This window comes from Microplitis mediator, chromosome 8, assembly GCF_029852145.1.
Source record: "Microplitis mediator isolate UGA2020A chromosome 8, iyMicMedi2.1, whole genome shotgun sequence".
NCBI classification, from domain to species: Eukaryota; Metazoa; Arthropoda; class Insecta; order Hymenoptera; family Braconidae; genus Microplitis; species Microplitis mediator.
The window spans coordinates 20,583,150-20,598,901 of record NC_079976.1 but is presented as its reverse complement, the minus strand read 5'-3'; the positions used below and the strand labels follow the sequence as shown (position 1 = coordinate 20,598,901).

Below are 15,752 nucleotides of genomic sequence, written 5' to 3'. Positions count from 1 at the left end.
TACATTTTAACCTTTTTTTAATTTTTAACTAACCTGCTTATCTATTAGTTTCTAAGCTTTACTATTAGATAACTCTAGCCCATAGCTTCACTATGGAAGACGGAAACCCCGTAGGGATTTACCTTGGTTTATCCTGTGTGCTTTCACACATCCTAGCCTGTATCCTTGCGCTACAGAAGGCGGAAACCCCGCAGAGGTCATACATTCCTATTTCCTCGTACGAGTTATTCGTACAATCCAGCCTGCATCCTTGCGCTGCAGAAGACGGTAATCCCGTGGGGATATACATTCCTATATCCTGTATGAATTATTCATACATCCTGGCCTGTATCCTTGCGCTACAGAGGGCGGAAACCCCGCAGAGGACATACATTCCTATCTCCTCGTACGAGTTATTCGTACAACCCAGCCTGCATCCTTGCGCTGCAGAAGACGGTAATCCCGTGGGGATATACATTCCTGCATCCCCGTATGAGTTATTCATACACCCTAGCCTGCATCCTTGCGCTGCAGAAGACGGCAACCCCGTAGAGGTGTGCCTTGCGCAGCCTCGTACGACCTTGGTCGTGCACCACAGCCTATAGCATTTCCTATAGAAGGCGGTAACCCCGTAATCCACCTTTTTGTGTGGTTTTTAATAAACAATTGTGGAGCTTAGGCCACAATTGTTTCTTTTAATTATTACCTGCTATTTTCTATTTTCCTGCATCATTGAACCAGTTGTTTATAAGTAAGTATAACAATTCTATTATTTTTTACACCTTTTCAACTTCTCGTGCTTATCACTCTTTGGCTTGCTACATAAATACCTGTAATCTCATTTCTTTTCATATAATTTATAACGCCCCACGATTCCCGATCCTTTATGTGCAGTTTGCATATATAAATTCAAGGCCAACCGGTCGTCTGGTCCTTACGAACCGGGTAACACCAGGATCAGTTACCAAATAATTAGCTTACTAGCTAAAAGGGACACGGGCCCATTTAATTTAAATGGGTAACGGACGGTTGATTCATCCCCACTAGAGGGGTGGACCTCAACTTCGTTTCAATATTTAACAGTGCTTATTATTTTTTGATTTTTTCTTTTTCTAATTTCATTCGATTGTTGTCCGCTTCGAACAAGCTACTCGCTCGGATCAATCCTCGCAAATTTCCTCCTGATAAATTATTTTTGTCCGTTTTGTATAAACGGTCTGGCGCCTACGTGCACTAATCCAGCCTGAGGAGCTGGTCCAGGCACACCCTTATTTTATTTATTTGTAATTTAATAACATTATTATTTTATTTAAAATTTAAATATTAATTGAGGTCATATTTATCATCATTTTTATTTTCCGGACTTTGAATTTATAATTTTTTTTTACACACGTGGGTGACCGTATACGGTACTGGGGTTGTTCGCATCTCCGTCGCGGATTTTAAAACAGTGTTCGTTATATTACTATATATTTTCAAATTTTTACTGCTTTATGCAGGATTGGGAAAGGGATTTGGTGGGGGGCTGAACATTCGAGAACGTTCTCGAATTTTCCCGCACATATTGGTGGGGGTTTAATTTTTAATCCTGATTATTCTAAATCATTTTAACAGCTGTTAGGGGGCGGGTTATGGACAAAAATTTGAAAGTTTTTCCAAGAATATTTTTTATTATATTAGAAGTAGGGGTTTGAACGGTTGATCTAACCGGTTTTGAACCAATCATTTTTTGCTTTGTATTCCCAAATTATGTTTTCTGTAGAAATCCCCACAAAGAGCATTTTTCAGAGGGGGAGTAACCATTATAAAAGCTCTAGCTTTTTAGTTCAATCCTCGTAGTTATAGCTGTGCTAAATGGAGGAACTTAGTGATAGTGAAATACATTTTTTACGTATAAGTCATCCTGGTATGATAGATACTGATGAAATAGTAGAAAATTATTTTGGTGACGTATATCCTGAGTTTATTAGTTCCTTTCTTCGTGATCTATTTTCTTATTATAAAAATTTGGATATCATCAGAAGTCAACGAGACACATCGTGTCCAAGTTGTATTGCTCTTAAAGATTCAATAAAGAGCTTATATAAAATGATTCAAAATCTTGAAAAATTGCGGACAGTCGTATCGTCGATAAATAAATCACAATGGAGTATATAGTGGATTTTGTTGGTTGTATAGTTCCTAATGGAAAATTTATCATCGAGGAACTCTGTGTAGTTGATATTAATAACCTAAATAATGCAAATGGTGTTTATCAGTGCAAAATTTGTGTATTCAAACCACCTATTTAGTACACCGACACTGTGATTGTACGACAAAGTGAAGATCAAGATGGGAATCGTCATGGTATTCACTGGGATACTGTTGATCATCCTTATGAATCATTGAAACCTATAGTAAAACAACTAGTTCAGAATGCACGATATTTTCATGTACAAGAACCAACAATGCAAAAACGACTCGAAGAAATGATTGATTATGCAGTCCCAGTTATTGATTTAGAACTAATGAGATTCTTTTCAATTGATAATCTCGGAAATATGAATAGACCTCGATGCGCATTCAGATTCAACCACACTAAACTCGGACAGTATGCCTGTTCATAGAGAACTGTTCAGCAGCTAAAACAATGGTTTTTGGAATATTGGGGCTGTAAGCCATCCTATGAGAAGTCAGTACAGTTATTCTACCAACTATCAGATTTGAGAAAAATGGATGCCGTTGACATTGCTTGTCTGGATGACGTGTTCATTCTTCAATTTGCTCGATCTCAAATACGCTTCGTCTGGGATAAACTACCAATTAATTTAAAACAGAACTTTAAAATTATGGACTATAAGTTTTGCATTGAACACAATTAAATTACAAGTCCTGATTAAGATGTTCCGGGAATTAATCTTTATCCTTACAAAAAAGATTGTACTAAGTGTAAAAAACTGAAAGATGCATTAAAATAATTATAAATTCATACTTATGATTTTTTCCAACTTAAATATAATTATATGTACTTATCATGATATATTAATTAATTAATTATGTGTATTAGGTATAAGCAAAATAGAATTATTATTAAAACGTATTTTAATTGTGAAAATTTATTTATTTCTCTCAACCTTGTTTTCTAATACATTTATTATTAAGTTAATTTTTTTACAATACTACTTAATGAATTGTATTCAATAATACGATCATGCAGAATTAAGCAGTATGCTGATGTCTGATCAGGAAACTGATCATTTGATTCAAATTCAACACGAATGTCCACTGGTCCAGATTTGATTGATTCATTTTGTTCTGAACAACCGATAATGTAGAGTGGTGCTTCTTCCAAAAATCCTGCTTTAGTCAACAATTGTTCCGGCTCTTCATTATAGTATGACGTTTGAAAATTAGTATACATATCATACAATAAAGCATACTGATTGCGATTAATAATTAGATTTAAATTTCCATATGGGTATCTTTGGGAATTAAGGAGAACTTTAACATCTCGGATATTACAACGATCAAAGTGGCTGGAATTTTTGGTCACAATATTTTTTCTTGCAGTTTGAAATCCTAGAACCAGATGTCGTAGTTTCTCCAATTGTGTTGAAGTTTTAATAGGCCAAACATGTTTTGTTGTTTTCGGAAGTAGTGAATATTCGAATAATTGCCATGTACGACAGCTTAATGGAATAGCTGGATCATTTAAGATGAAACTTAGTGCTTGAATCTTCTGCTTATCCGACATTGCAATGTATGGAACATTCCATTCCACTTTATTAAAAACTATTTTAACTATTTCAGCAGCGTCACCAGCAGCAGCAGGTGTATGTAAATATGCATGAATATCAGTGTTTGATCTGATAAGAATTAATTCATGCTTGTGTTATGTCCAAATAATTTTTTTTTTATTTTAATAATTATTTTAAAAAATTATTTCTGAGCTCCTCTTTGAAAAGCGCGCGAAAACGCAGCGTCAGCTTTTTCACCATTTTATGCGGCAAAGAATAGTCGGAATACACCTGCAATAAGTTTAACGAATAAATAATAAACTGTCGTCACTTTCCACCAATGACAATGATTATAAATTCCCCATCAAATCACCAACCAAAGTTGATAAAAAGCCTGAGCACCCATAGCTCAGGGCTAGTCGGTTCTTAAAATTTACGGCCCGCGAAGATTCGAACGTCGAAATTTCGTGCACTCTTATTTATTTATTTATTAATTTATTTATAAACAAACAAACCCAACAGCCGTAGCCATTAACAGGGTTAACAATTTTTACAAGTTAGTTATTCTTAAAACTATTTTTTTAACTGACAATGAAAACCAAAAAAAAATTAAATAATATATTCGGATTACATCGATCCACTCACAGTTACTCGAGTAGGTGAGCATGAAGATGAAAAATAACAAAAATAAAATATAACAGATTTGTAAAAAAGAAAAAGAAAAAGAAAAAGAAAGGGAAAGATTTGATTTGAGCCCAAGTGTTCATGACTTAACGCCATTTTGCAATTAAGTTAGCTAATGATGCGGTCACATATCCCGGAACCCTCTTATTGCAGGATTCCGCCCTACGCGTTGAAAAGTCAATAAGAGGATTTTTAATATTTTCAACATAAACCTTATTGCAGGAATCCGTTTCGGCGTTGAATAATCAATGAGGCATTTCTTAATTTATCTAGACTAATTCTTATTGCAGGAATCCGCTACGGCGTCGAATAATCAATAAGAAATAGTCAAAGATCGTAAATTTATTACTAACCTTACTGCAGGAATCCGCCCTAGGCGTAGAATAATCAGTAAGGCATTTAAAACTAAAATCTTTTGCATCCAATTATTGCAGGAATCCGTTTCGGCGTTGAATAATCAGTAATTGAATTCAAATTATTATTAATAATCCTCAAATATTGATCAAAAATTCGATCTGACGCAACCGTAGTAATCGTGCGTCTATTACAATATTTGTCGGATTTAAAAAACCATCCGGTGCGATCGAACCAGTGATGCAAATCTCGTGAATTTGCGATTCCATCTCGCGCCGAGTTAATTTGCGCATAAAACCACTTTTCGGGTGTGTAAAAAGGACGCATTAAATATAAATTAAAATCTTAATAAAATATTTGTCAAGGATAAATAATCCGATAATATAAAGTAAACATAAAATTGTAAAAACTAGAGTGAGTAAGTGACGTATAGTTGAAAACGTTGTAATTTGAACCATCAAAATAAAGACAAAGTTCATCACTCCAACCTTGCGGTTTTCATTCGAGAGTAGTACATAAGGTCTTATGTACTTATCCTATAACCCAGCCGCGCCCACTCAACCCAAATCCTAGGAGGAAGGTCAAGCGAGCTGCAACGTTCTGGAGGGGTAAAATCTGCCGTACTAGAAGAAGTTACATCGAAAGGTAGGTGAAAAACTAATTTTTCTATCCATTATAAAATACTTTTGGCTTAAACAAGAGCACCAGTCTCTTCGAAGACGTTTGGGTTCTTAATTTTCGAAAAGATCCACTATAAATAATAAATTATAGGAAGATAATTTCTTCCTCGTATTCTTTATTGTTGTCCGCACCCTCCAACCCGCTTGTCCAAAATTACTATCGCTACCAAAGGGAGAAATCCCGGATAAATAATTAAAATTTAAGCGGCGGACATGACATAAAGAACACTGGTGGCAGCGGTGGGATTTTCGAAATTAAAAATCCTTCTTTTCAAGCCACAGGTATCATTTTTCTACCAATTTTGAGATTAAAGGTAGATTTGTGGTAATTTTCCTTTTTTTAAAAAGTCTAAAAATTTCAAAATTATATTTTCGTGGCATTTTTGAAAGTGCCACACCCTGTCTTCGTGGACTTGCCACACCTTAACGGTTAGCAACTCCACGCATTGCGAACTCAGCGTTTTCTGCCCCTCAATCGCGTTGCGAAACTCCTGAGTTCACAGTCCGCGACTTCGCGATCAAACCGCAGAGTCAGCGAAAAGTCAAACATCGACTTTATTGTCCCAGCTTTGAGCTGTTGAAAAAAACTCTTTCTCTCTCTTTCTGACTAAGTCAGCAATTTACATTCCGAGTTTAGCGACTCATAAAATTGTCGCTTCACCATCACCTTAGGGTGTAGTCACCACCATTACTCGTAGTAGACAACACCGGAGGCGAAGAAATCTAACGCCTCCCCCAGCTCACGGCTTACAAGCAGAAATGCCCGATAACGAGAAACCCCTCATCCGGCTGGATGCTACTTTGCACGATGCAAACACCCCACCAACCCAGTACGATATGGCCAAGGATCTCTATCGAGAGCTACCTAAATTTAACGGTGAAGGCCCAACTTGCGAGCAAGATTTCAGAGAATTTGACGCAATCGTACGAAGCTGGTTACCATGCATCCTCCCAGACCACCATAACATGTTCGTTGCAAAAATCGCAAAGAGAATTTCGGGTCGTGCTAAGAGTATCATTGAATATACTCCGATTCACAGCGTTGAAGAACTTCTCGACGCTCTGGGCGAGAGGTTTCGCCATGGCGATCCTGCTCTTATCTGGCACAAACGTCTAGCTGCAGCGACCCCGACGGACGGGGAAACTATCGAAGACTTTTATTTCAGGTTACGCAGAATGATCAAAGGCCTGTGAAGTTGCACTACCAACAGAAAATTGAGATGCCATCATGTCGCAGCAAGAAAAAGTTGCATTCAACCTTCTTTATTCCGCTTTGCCTGACCTTCCAAAATGTCTTGCGCGTCTAAAAGATCCCAGAACGCTGAAAGAGCTTTACAAAGCGATTAAAGAAAAGCGAACTCGCGAATGTTTGCGACCTGTTCGGAAACGCGATTCTAACGAGTTTTCGCGTCATCCTCATAAAGACCGTCGAGACTATGACCGAGACTATAACAGACGCTACTCGAGAGACGATTATCAGAGACCTCGTCGAGATTATGACGATTACGACGACCGCAGAGAGACTAGAGGACGAACATTTACTTACTCTAAAAATAACCACAGACAGAGTAAATATGACACAGACGACAAAGACAGTGTAGACTCTGACGCCAGTGCAGAGTCCGCAGACTACTTAACTTACGCTTACACCTCAAGTAAAGGGGGACGTAGTCAGAACCGTGACGATGATTCGACTCCACGAACGTACAAGAAAAGCCCTTCACGTTCACGTACAGAAGAGCAGTTTCCAGCCAGACAAAAGACTGTGACGTTTGACCCTGCTGACATAGACACTGAAAAACTGGAACATCTGAAATTAGACGCTCCATGTTGCGACTGTCCGTTCTGCCCTCACCGCGACTCGTCTAAATCCGCCCCTAGGAAAAACAACGACGATCATTTAAACTTGATGGGCGCTCGACAGGCCGAGGCGACTGCGAGTATGCCCCGCGAGCCTCGCCGATCCATGAGTGCCCAGCAGAGGCCTCAGACTGCGAAGGAATTCAAAATCCTTCAACGCCCGAAGCCCTCGCACTAGTAATCGGTAAAGGTCCGAGAGTCTGGATGAAATCTCCAGACCTCTTCCAGGGTGGTTGTAAAGTTTTATTGGATACAGGTTCTGACCTGAACCTCCTTTGTATCGACGCTCTGGGGAATGATACCATCTTTTACTCCGAAAACGGAGGTAGAGTGGGCGGCATAGCCACCAGCAGTATGCCAATCATCGGAACTGTGATGCTCAAGGTCTTTCAAGTAGATGTTTGTTTCCAGGTTGTACCTAGATCACCTGGAGGTTACCCGGGTATGCTTGGAAACGAATTTTTCATCAAAGAACGAGCTGGCATTTCCTTTTATTGGAATACGCTGGTCCTCAAAAATCGACCTACCCGTCCTATCCCTTTTACAATGGAAGACGACCCTGACGGAGGGTATATCTTGTCCCTGGGGACAGGTCCAAAAATATTTGATTCATGTAATTCTCTTCACGGAGAACTACAATGTTTCCTCATGGATACAGGGGGGGGATGTATGTCTGATTAATTCTTCTGCCCTTAAACCCGAAATTAGAGTAGATCGTGGTGACACCATGCTACTCCGAGGTTTGAATGGGCATCCCATGAAAACGGTCGGCACTGTCGAACTGAAAGTTTTGGGATCTAAAATTCGATTTCATGTTTGTGAAGGTAATTTACCCTTCAACGGCCTTGGCATATTGGGAAACAACTTCTTGAGAAAAGAGCAAGCAGAAATCTCATATCATCACCAATCTCTGAATTTATTCTCGCGACCTTCCCGACCTCTATACTTCAGCCTAGGAGTAAAACCATCTCGTTCATATGTCATTCCACCCCGTATGCGAATGTCTGTCTCCCTACCTGTCCTGAATCCAAAAATCAGACAAGGCTATCTCCGTAAGATTCCTTTTAAAGAAGGACTCTTAATGGGCGAAGCCGTTGTTTCTGTGGATGATGGCCAGGCGATGTGTATGGTGATCAACACAACATGTGACCCAGCGAAAATCGAGATCGAGCCTCAAATGCTTGAAGAATTCGAATTCGATCACCTCGATTCATCTGACGAATATTTCAATACTGCTGAAGCTCCACCCGAAACGAACTCACTTTCTAAGCCAGAACGTGTCCACTTAATCTTTGACAAAATTCTCACTGACCACCTCAGTCGTACGGAAAAGAAACAAATATTTAGACTTATACAGAAAAATCATGACATATTTCACCTTCCGGGTAATCGTTTGGGACGCTCCAAAAAGTTCACTTGTAAAATCGAAACCACAAGTGATACGCCAGTCCGAATCAAACAATACCGTTTTCCTTAAGAACATCGCAAGGAAATCAACAAACAAGTCGATAATTTACTCAAACAAGGAATTATACGTAAATCGAAATCTCCGTATAATTCGCCCTTGTGGATCGTCTCTAAGAAATATGACGCACAAGGTAATAAAAAATGGAGAATGGTTATCGATTTTCGAAATTTGAATAAGAAAACCATCGGGGATGCTTACCCCCTACCACTCATAATTGACATTCTAGATCAACTCGGTGGAGCGAAATATTTCAGCGTGTTTGATCTTGCAAGCGGTTTCCATCAAGTGCCAATGGATCCCAGGGACGCTGAGAAAACTGCGTTTTCCACCCCTGATGGTCATTGGGAATACTGCTGTATGCCTTTTGGGCTTGAGTGCGCTCCAGCAATTTTCCAACGTATGATGGACTCCACTTTGAGTGGTTTGAAGGGAACTGAATTATTCATTTACCGAAAATTCATTCCTCGCTTACCCAGACTTTGATCGACCATTCATATTAGCGACTAGTTCGTCTGATGTTGGCATCTCGGGTATCTTGAGCCAAGAACTCGTTAACGAAGATCAAACTCCCGAAAACCCAGATGTATATGTCGAGAAAATTGTCTCATGTACATCTAGAGTTTTGCAAAAAACTGAAACCAGATATACACACAACGAAAAAGAATGTTTGGCGGTTTTGTATGCAGTGCAACAATTTCGGCCTTACCTCTATGGTAAGCCCTTCCCTATGGTAAACCCTATGGTAACCTTGTATACAAGTAGTCCTTGTATGTCCTGGTTACAGGATAGCCAAACCGTTACAGAACGCCAAATTAAATGGAGATCTAAATTAAGTGGATATAAATTCACTGTTGTTGTTCGGCATAAAATCTCTGAGCAATATGCCGAAGGATTATCTTACAATCCCGAAGGAAGATCTCCGGCAGAGATTAATTCAGAAGAAACACCCATCAAAGAAGCTGTAATGTTACCGCTCAAGAAAAATTCTTGTCCTGACGACGAAGCAGTAGCAGCAGTAAAACGAGGTCGAAAACCGGGAGGTAAAAATAAACCCCGTGTCAACAGCGCTCCACAACCTCGTGATACAATTGCATCTCGTCTACGAATGAGACGAGCTACAGAACTGAACCCAAATCGGAAAAAGGTAAATTATTGTGAAATAAGTACTGCTGAACCTGACGTTTCAGGGTCTATCGAAGACGACGTATTCGAAGAAAATCAACCAGGTCCATCATCAAAACCCCAAGCTCCAGTAGACCCGGAACCAGCGCCTGAAACCAATTCTGAAGAAACAGATGAGGAGGAAGAAGAAGCAGTCCGACTCATGATCGAAGAGTATCTGATGAACGAACAGGATAAAAGTTCCAGCGATCAGGGGGATGGAAATTCGCCCGTGGCGATCAATCGACAACAAATGCGGATAGATTTGAGGAAATCAGTCGAACGTTTCAACCGAGCTCTTGAACAACGAACCGGTAACATCCCAGATAAAGAAGCGGATTGCTCTGTCCATCCAGACGACTACTACAATCCACTGCCAGTAGTCAGCCCTCAGATGGCCAAAGAAGTCAGAGAATATCTTGAACAGAGTTACCTACCGCACGAACATGACGAGAATAACGACAGTGATGAGTCTGCAGAAATTGACGAAGAAGAAGAAGACGAATTTTTTCGTGAAAACGAAAGTACAGTCGAAGACGAAGATTCGAGCGACGCCAGCTGCTCTGAACCAGAAGCCCAAGTGGAGACAAATCCAACAACTCCACCGTTGTCGCGAGCTACCAAACTTCGCGAAAAATATTTGAGTAGTGGTTCAAGTCCATCTACTCCCATGTGGAAACACACTGTGTTGAGAGCTGCACAGAAAGAGCATAAAGGGCTGGAATACGATGACCATTCCAAAACCTTCTATTGGAATGACGAGGTAGAAGCAGACAATCGAAATTCTACCGTCATAGCAATTCACCTTCTACTTGTCGAACCTTAAACACTGAAGATTTTCCAGCTGCATCTTCCAGTATAGCACACCCGGAAACTCCCAAGCGAATGGGGGAAGTTTCTCCAAAAACTAATGATAATGAAAAAACGTTGCTGAACGAAAACCAGCAACCCAAATCACCAAATAAAAATTCTACAAATGATCGGACGAGAAGGGTAGAGAGCTCTTCTCAATTAGACCAATCAGAGACCACACAATATGACGAAGCCACGGTGATTCAAGTAGAGGTACACCAAAAACAAGACGACGGAAATGAGCAGGCAAACGAATCTGATCTTCGCCATGTGACACATCCGGAAGTTGTTGACAAACAATTGGGGGATGAGCCGGCCGTGAATGACGATTTGCCACCTAAATTTCCGAATCAAGCTCCATGGTGCGCCTTTGACCCTTCATCTTCGGACATAGCCGAAGATTTGAGTGGTCAAAACTACTCACCGCCTGAAGTTTCCTCTTCATCTGGTTCTGAATCTGACAGACCTCAGAAAGTGCCTAAAAATCAAATTAAATTCAAAGACAGTCGAGATGGAATCACGTATGTGAGAGATCACATGGTGCATTTCCTGTCTCTGGATTGTGAAATAATGAAACCAGTTTCAAGGCTGTTGAGAGATCTCACTTTCATCAATCGAGAAGACCTGAAAGCGGCTAGACCGAAATTGGGTGACGTACTTGTCACAAAATTGGGTCAATGCTCAGTCTTTACCGTTTTCGTCAAGAAAAATCAGTTTGAAAAAAATCGACTTGACAAATCGAATTGAAGGACTACGAAACTTGAGAGCGTCCATGTTTAAACATGAGATTTATACGTTCCGCATAGCGAAACTGGGGGATGACTTCGACGATTTGAACATAAAGCCTTATACATAATGAGTTAATTAGATCCTTATGATAGTATACTTGATAAATTTAATTTTGGAGGTTATAGCATCATAAATAAAACACCAGGAAATTTAATTATTTCTTGCAACGTTTCGTGCACTATATTTGCACTTCATCAGGCAATCTAGGATACAACAAAAAATTTAGTATAAATATAGACTGTTAAACCATAATAACATGTAAATAATCATTCATACCATAATACAAGCATCCTGGCTCCGTCCACTTAATACTATATTTCTTGTCATAACTCATAGGTACAGGTTACGCTAACAAATTAGTCAAAATTAATAATAACAACAATTCCTTTGAGCGAGCTATTAACAAAAACTAACAACAAAATTATGCAGTTGAGTTGCAGTGGTCTAACATCAACCTCGCCATCTTAGTCACTATACATTCACAGTTGTGTGTGTGCACAGCTGTGAGCAGTTTACCGCGAAGTAGCACCCTCTACAGTATTATATTAATTTTTGTAACCAATCTTTCAAATTTAAAACATACTAATAAATGCTAGTAGAAATAATCAACATAAAATAAATAATAACTTGATAATCAATTAATTGAAATGTCAAAATTTAAAAATTTTTTTTAAAAATTTTTTAAAATTTTAAAAAATTTAAAAACTTTAAAAAACTTTCTCAATATAAAGCCTTTACAATTTTCAGAAACCTTTTAGAATTATTCATTTTTATCCTTTATAATTTTTTTTTTTATTAAAATCCTTGTAAAATATCTTTAAATAACTTCCGTAATCATTTATAATTTTAGAAAATCTTAATATCTTTAAACAGCTTAAAAAAAATTTTAATTTTTCTTTCAAATATTCCAAAAGGTTTCCTTTTTCACGTTAATTAATCGCTGAAATTCGCACACCAGTCCCTTGCTTTTAGCGACGTGACACATTCTTAAAGGTGTCCAACAAACCATTATACAAGTAACTTAGATTGTTCAAATCTGTTTTCAGATTAACAGTGTCATTCAAATAAATAAACACCATCTCACTAACACTTCTCTTAAGGTAATTGTCTTCTCTGTCTAAAATAGAAACACTGTTGAAGTCGAAATTATGACCAGTATCAAAGTGATGCCGTGCTAACGCCGTCTGCTCACTCTTCAAGATGTTCACTGGTCGACAATCCAACCGATGTTGATTAGTTCTATTTCTTAGGTACTGTTTGGTCTGTCCCACGTATTTCTTTCCACATTCACATGGTATAGCATAAACCAGCTCGGACATAAGATCTTCATTAACTTTGTTCTTCAGTCTCGTGTGAATACTCCCAACTGTTTTGATGTTATAGTTTGCTGGTTTCCATTCAGTACCAACAAATGCCCTCGAGATATGTTGTGATAACCCTCTGATATAGGGAAATTTGAAAAAATACTTGTTCTCTGCTGTTCTGACTCTCTCCTGGTTCTGTTTGAATTTATTTACACATACATCTATAAATTCAGGTGGATAGTTATTATTTTTAAGTATCTGCTTTACCCGTTTTATGTTCTCTTCATGAAAACTGTCATGGCTGAGATTAATTGCCCGATGCAATAAGCCCAGAGCAACAGATATTTTTTGAGATATTGGGTGGTTCGACATGAAATTCAGTAGTCTCCCAGAACTCGTAGGCTTAGTGTACCAATTCGTCCGAAGACAACCATCCATGCTCCTAACCACCATAACGTCTAAGAAGAGAAGACAACCGTTGACTTCAACCTCCATCGTGAATTGAATTTTGTCATCAACGCTGTTGAAGTAGTTAAGAATGTTATCAACTTCTTCCCTCGGGATCGTCATAAACATATCGTCAACATACAATCTCATATATTTTACCACAAACGGTAGTAATTCAGACACTTTCTCTATAACGTACTGCATCACGAAATTCGCTAACGCAGGGCTCGCTGGTCCTCCCATACTTGTCCCATCTAGTTGAAGATAAAAGGCTTTTTCAAAGCTAAAATAACCAAGATCAAAACAGCTATTCATCAGTCTACTAAACAATTCTTTTTCCATTTTAACGATGTCTGATAATGAGTAGGGTGGGTCAAAAAAATCGAATAATTTTTTTTTGACTTTATACTCTGAAAAATAGATTCGTAGACACCTAAAAAGAATTCTCTCAAAGTATGAGCTCTTAATTATAACGGGAAGGTCCTCCGCTTTGCGGGTTTCTATTTTTTTCGAATAATCAGATAAAAAAATTTATATCTCGCTTCCAACTGCTTGGAAAAATATTCCGTGGCATAGACTTTGTAAGAAATTGAACGCTCTACAAAAAAGGTCTCTTATGATTTTTTCAAAAACCTAACCGATTAAAAGATATTTCTAGTTGAAGTTTGGCTATTTTAAGGAAAATATTCGTTTTTATTATGAATTTTATAAGTCGATGAAAAAAAATTATTTCGGATTGCGGAACTCATGATTTTGTAGGAAATTTACTGCTCTACAAAAATGGTCTCTTATGATTTTTTGATTAAGTGAAGCCGTTACGAGATATTCATCGTCAAACATTAACGAATATCAATATTTCCAGTTTTTGATCAATAATTCGATAAATTTTAATTTAAACTATGAGTTTCAGGAAAATTTACATAAATTTAAATTTCTATCATAAAAGTCACTCCTACAGGAGTTATTTGTTCAAAAATTCACTAAGAAGTTTTTGTTCTAATGATATTTTTTGTAAGCTTTATTTGTAATAATTTAAAATGTCAATTGCATTGGCATTTCATATTATTACGGTTGTTTAGTATGTATTTTCAAATTTTATTCTACCAATTATACATAAATTTTTTTGTGAGAGAGGCTTTTTGTTCTGAATTACATTACTTCTTCTGTTGGTACTCTAACGCTAGCGCCACCTATGTTGTTTTTCTTAACTATCTTCGTTGTCTACTTTTTTATCAGTACATTTTCAGTGCTCCAAAAACTCATCATTTCGTATACATGATAATAACAATTTTTTCGAAATAAGTCATTTTCTCATCATATAAATTCATTTATTATCAATAATTCTACAACGAATAATCAATGCTTGACAAAAAATGAAGAACAATTCCAGTACTTATTGCAAGTTGTCAAAGAACATCAAAAAACATTCGAAATAAGTCATTTTCTCATCATAAAAATTCATTTATTATCAATAATTCTACAATGAATAATCAATGCTTGACAAAAAATGAAGAACAATTCCAGTACTTATTGCAAGTTGTCAAAGAACATCAAAAAACATTCCCAAATTGTAATAAAAGAAATTATTTATAGTAATAGCGTACTGTTATGTTAAAAATATAGACAATTATATTGCAATTGATAATTCAATAAAAAATTTATCTATAAAAAAGTTAAATACTGGTTGTTTCTCACTTGATTCAATACTTTTCATATTAAATTTGACAAAGAAATATGTCATTCACTTCAAATTAAACTAATCATCGGCTATATGTCGAAAAAAATGCTCTAATTTCTTGTTTTAATGCAATCAAACAAGCTCAAGACTGAAAACAATATTAAAAAAATTGTTTATAACATTTCTTTATCGATCGAAACTCAAATTTATGTAAATTTTCCTGAAACTCATAGTTTAAATTAAAATTTATCGAATTATTGATCAAAAACTGGAAATATTGATATTCGTTAATGTTAGACGATGAATATCTCGTAACGGCTTCACTTAATTAAAAAATCATAAGAGACCATTTTTGTAGAGCAGTAAATTTCCTACAAAATCATGAGTTCCGCAATCCGAAATAATTTTTTTTCATCGACTTATAAAATTCATAATAAAAACGAATATTTTCCTTAAAATAGCCAAACTTCAACTAGAAATATCTTTTAATCGGTTAGGTTTTTGAAAAAATCATAAGAGACCTTTTTTGTAGAGCGTTCAATTTCTTACAAAGTCTATGCCACGGAATATTTTTCCAAGCAGTTGGAAGCGAGATATAAATTTTTTTATCTGATTATTCGAAAAAAATAGAAACCCGCAAAGCGGAGGACCTTCCCGTTATAATTAAGAGCTCATACTTTGAGAGAATTCTTTTTAGGTGTCTACGAACCTATTTTTCAGAGTATAAAGTCAAAAAAAAATTATTCGATTTTTTTGACCCACCCTAATAATGAGTCACAT

The 15,752-nt window shown here is 37.2% G+C and overlaps 1 protein-coding gene across 1 annotated transcript; it reads right to left on the bottom strand.

The window, feature by feature from the left end:
* Positions 1-12,511: 12,511 nt before the first annotated feature.
* Positions 12,512-13,636, bottom strand: LOC130673917 (uncharacterized). Its single transcript, XM_057479133.1, has one exon. It carries the CDS (start codon positions 13,634-13,636, stop codon positions 12,512-12,514), a length of 1,125 nt encoding a protein of 374 aa, XP_057335116.1.
* Between the last annotated feature and the right edge of the window lie 2,116 nt (positions 13,637-15,752).

Bases quoted from the DNA above. Each gene is read 5' to 3' on its own strand.
- LOC130673917 (XM_057479133.1), bottom strand. From the start codon at position 13,636: ATGGAAAAAGAATTGTTTAGTAGACTGATGAATAGCTGTTTTGATCTT.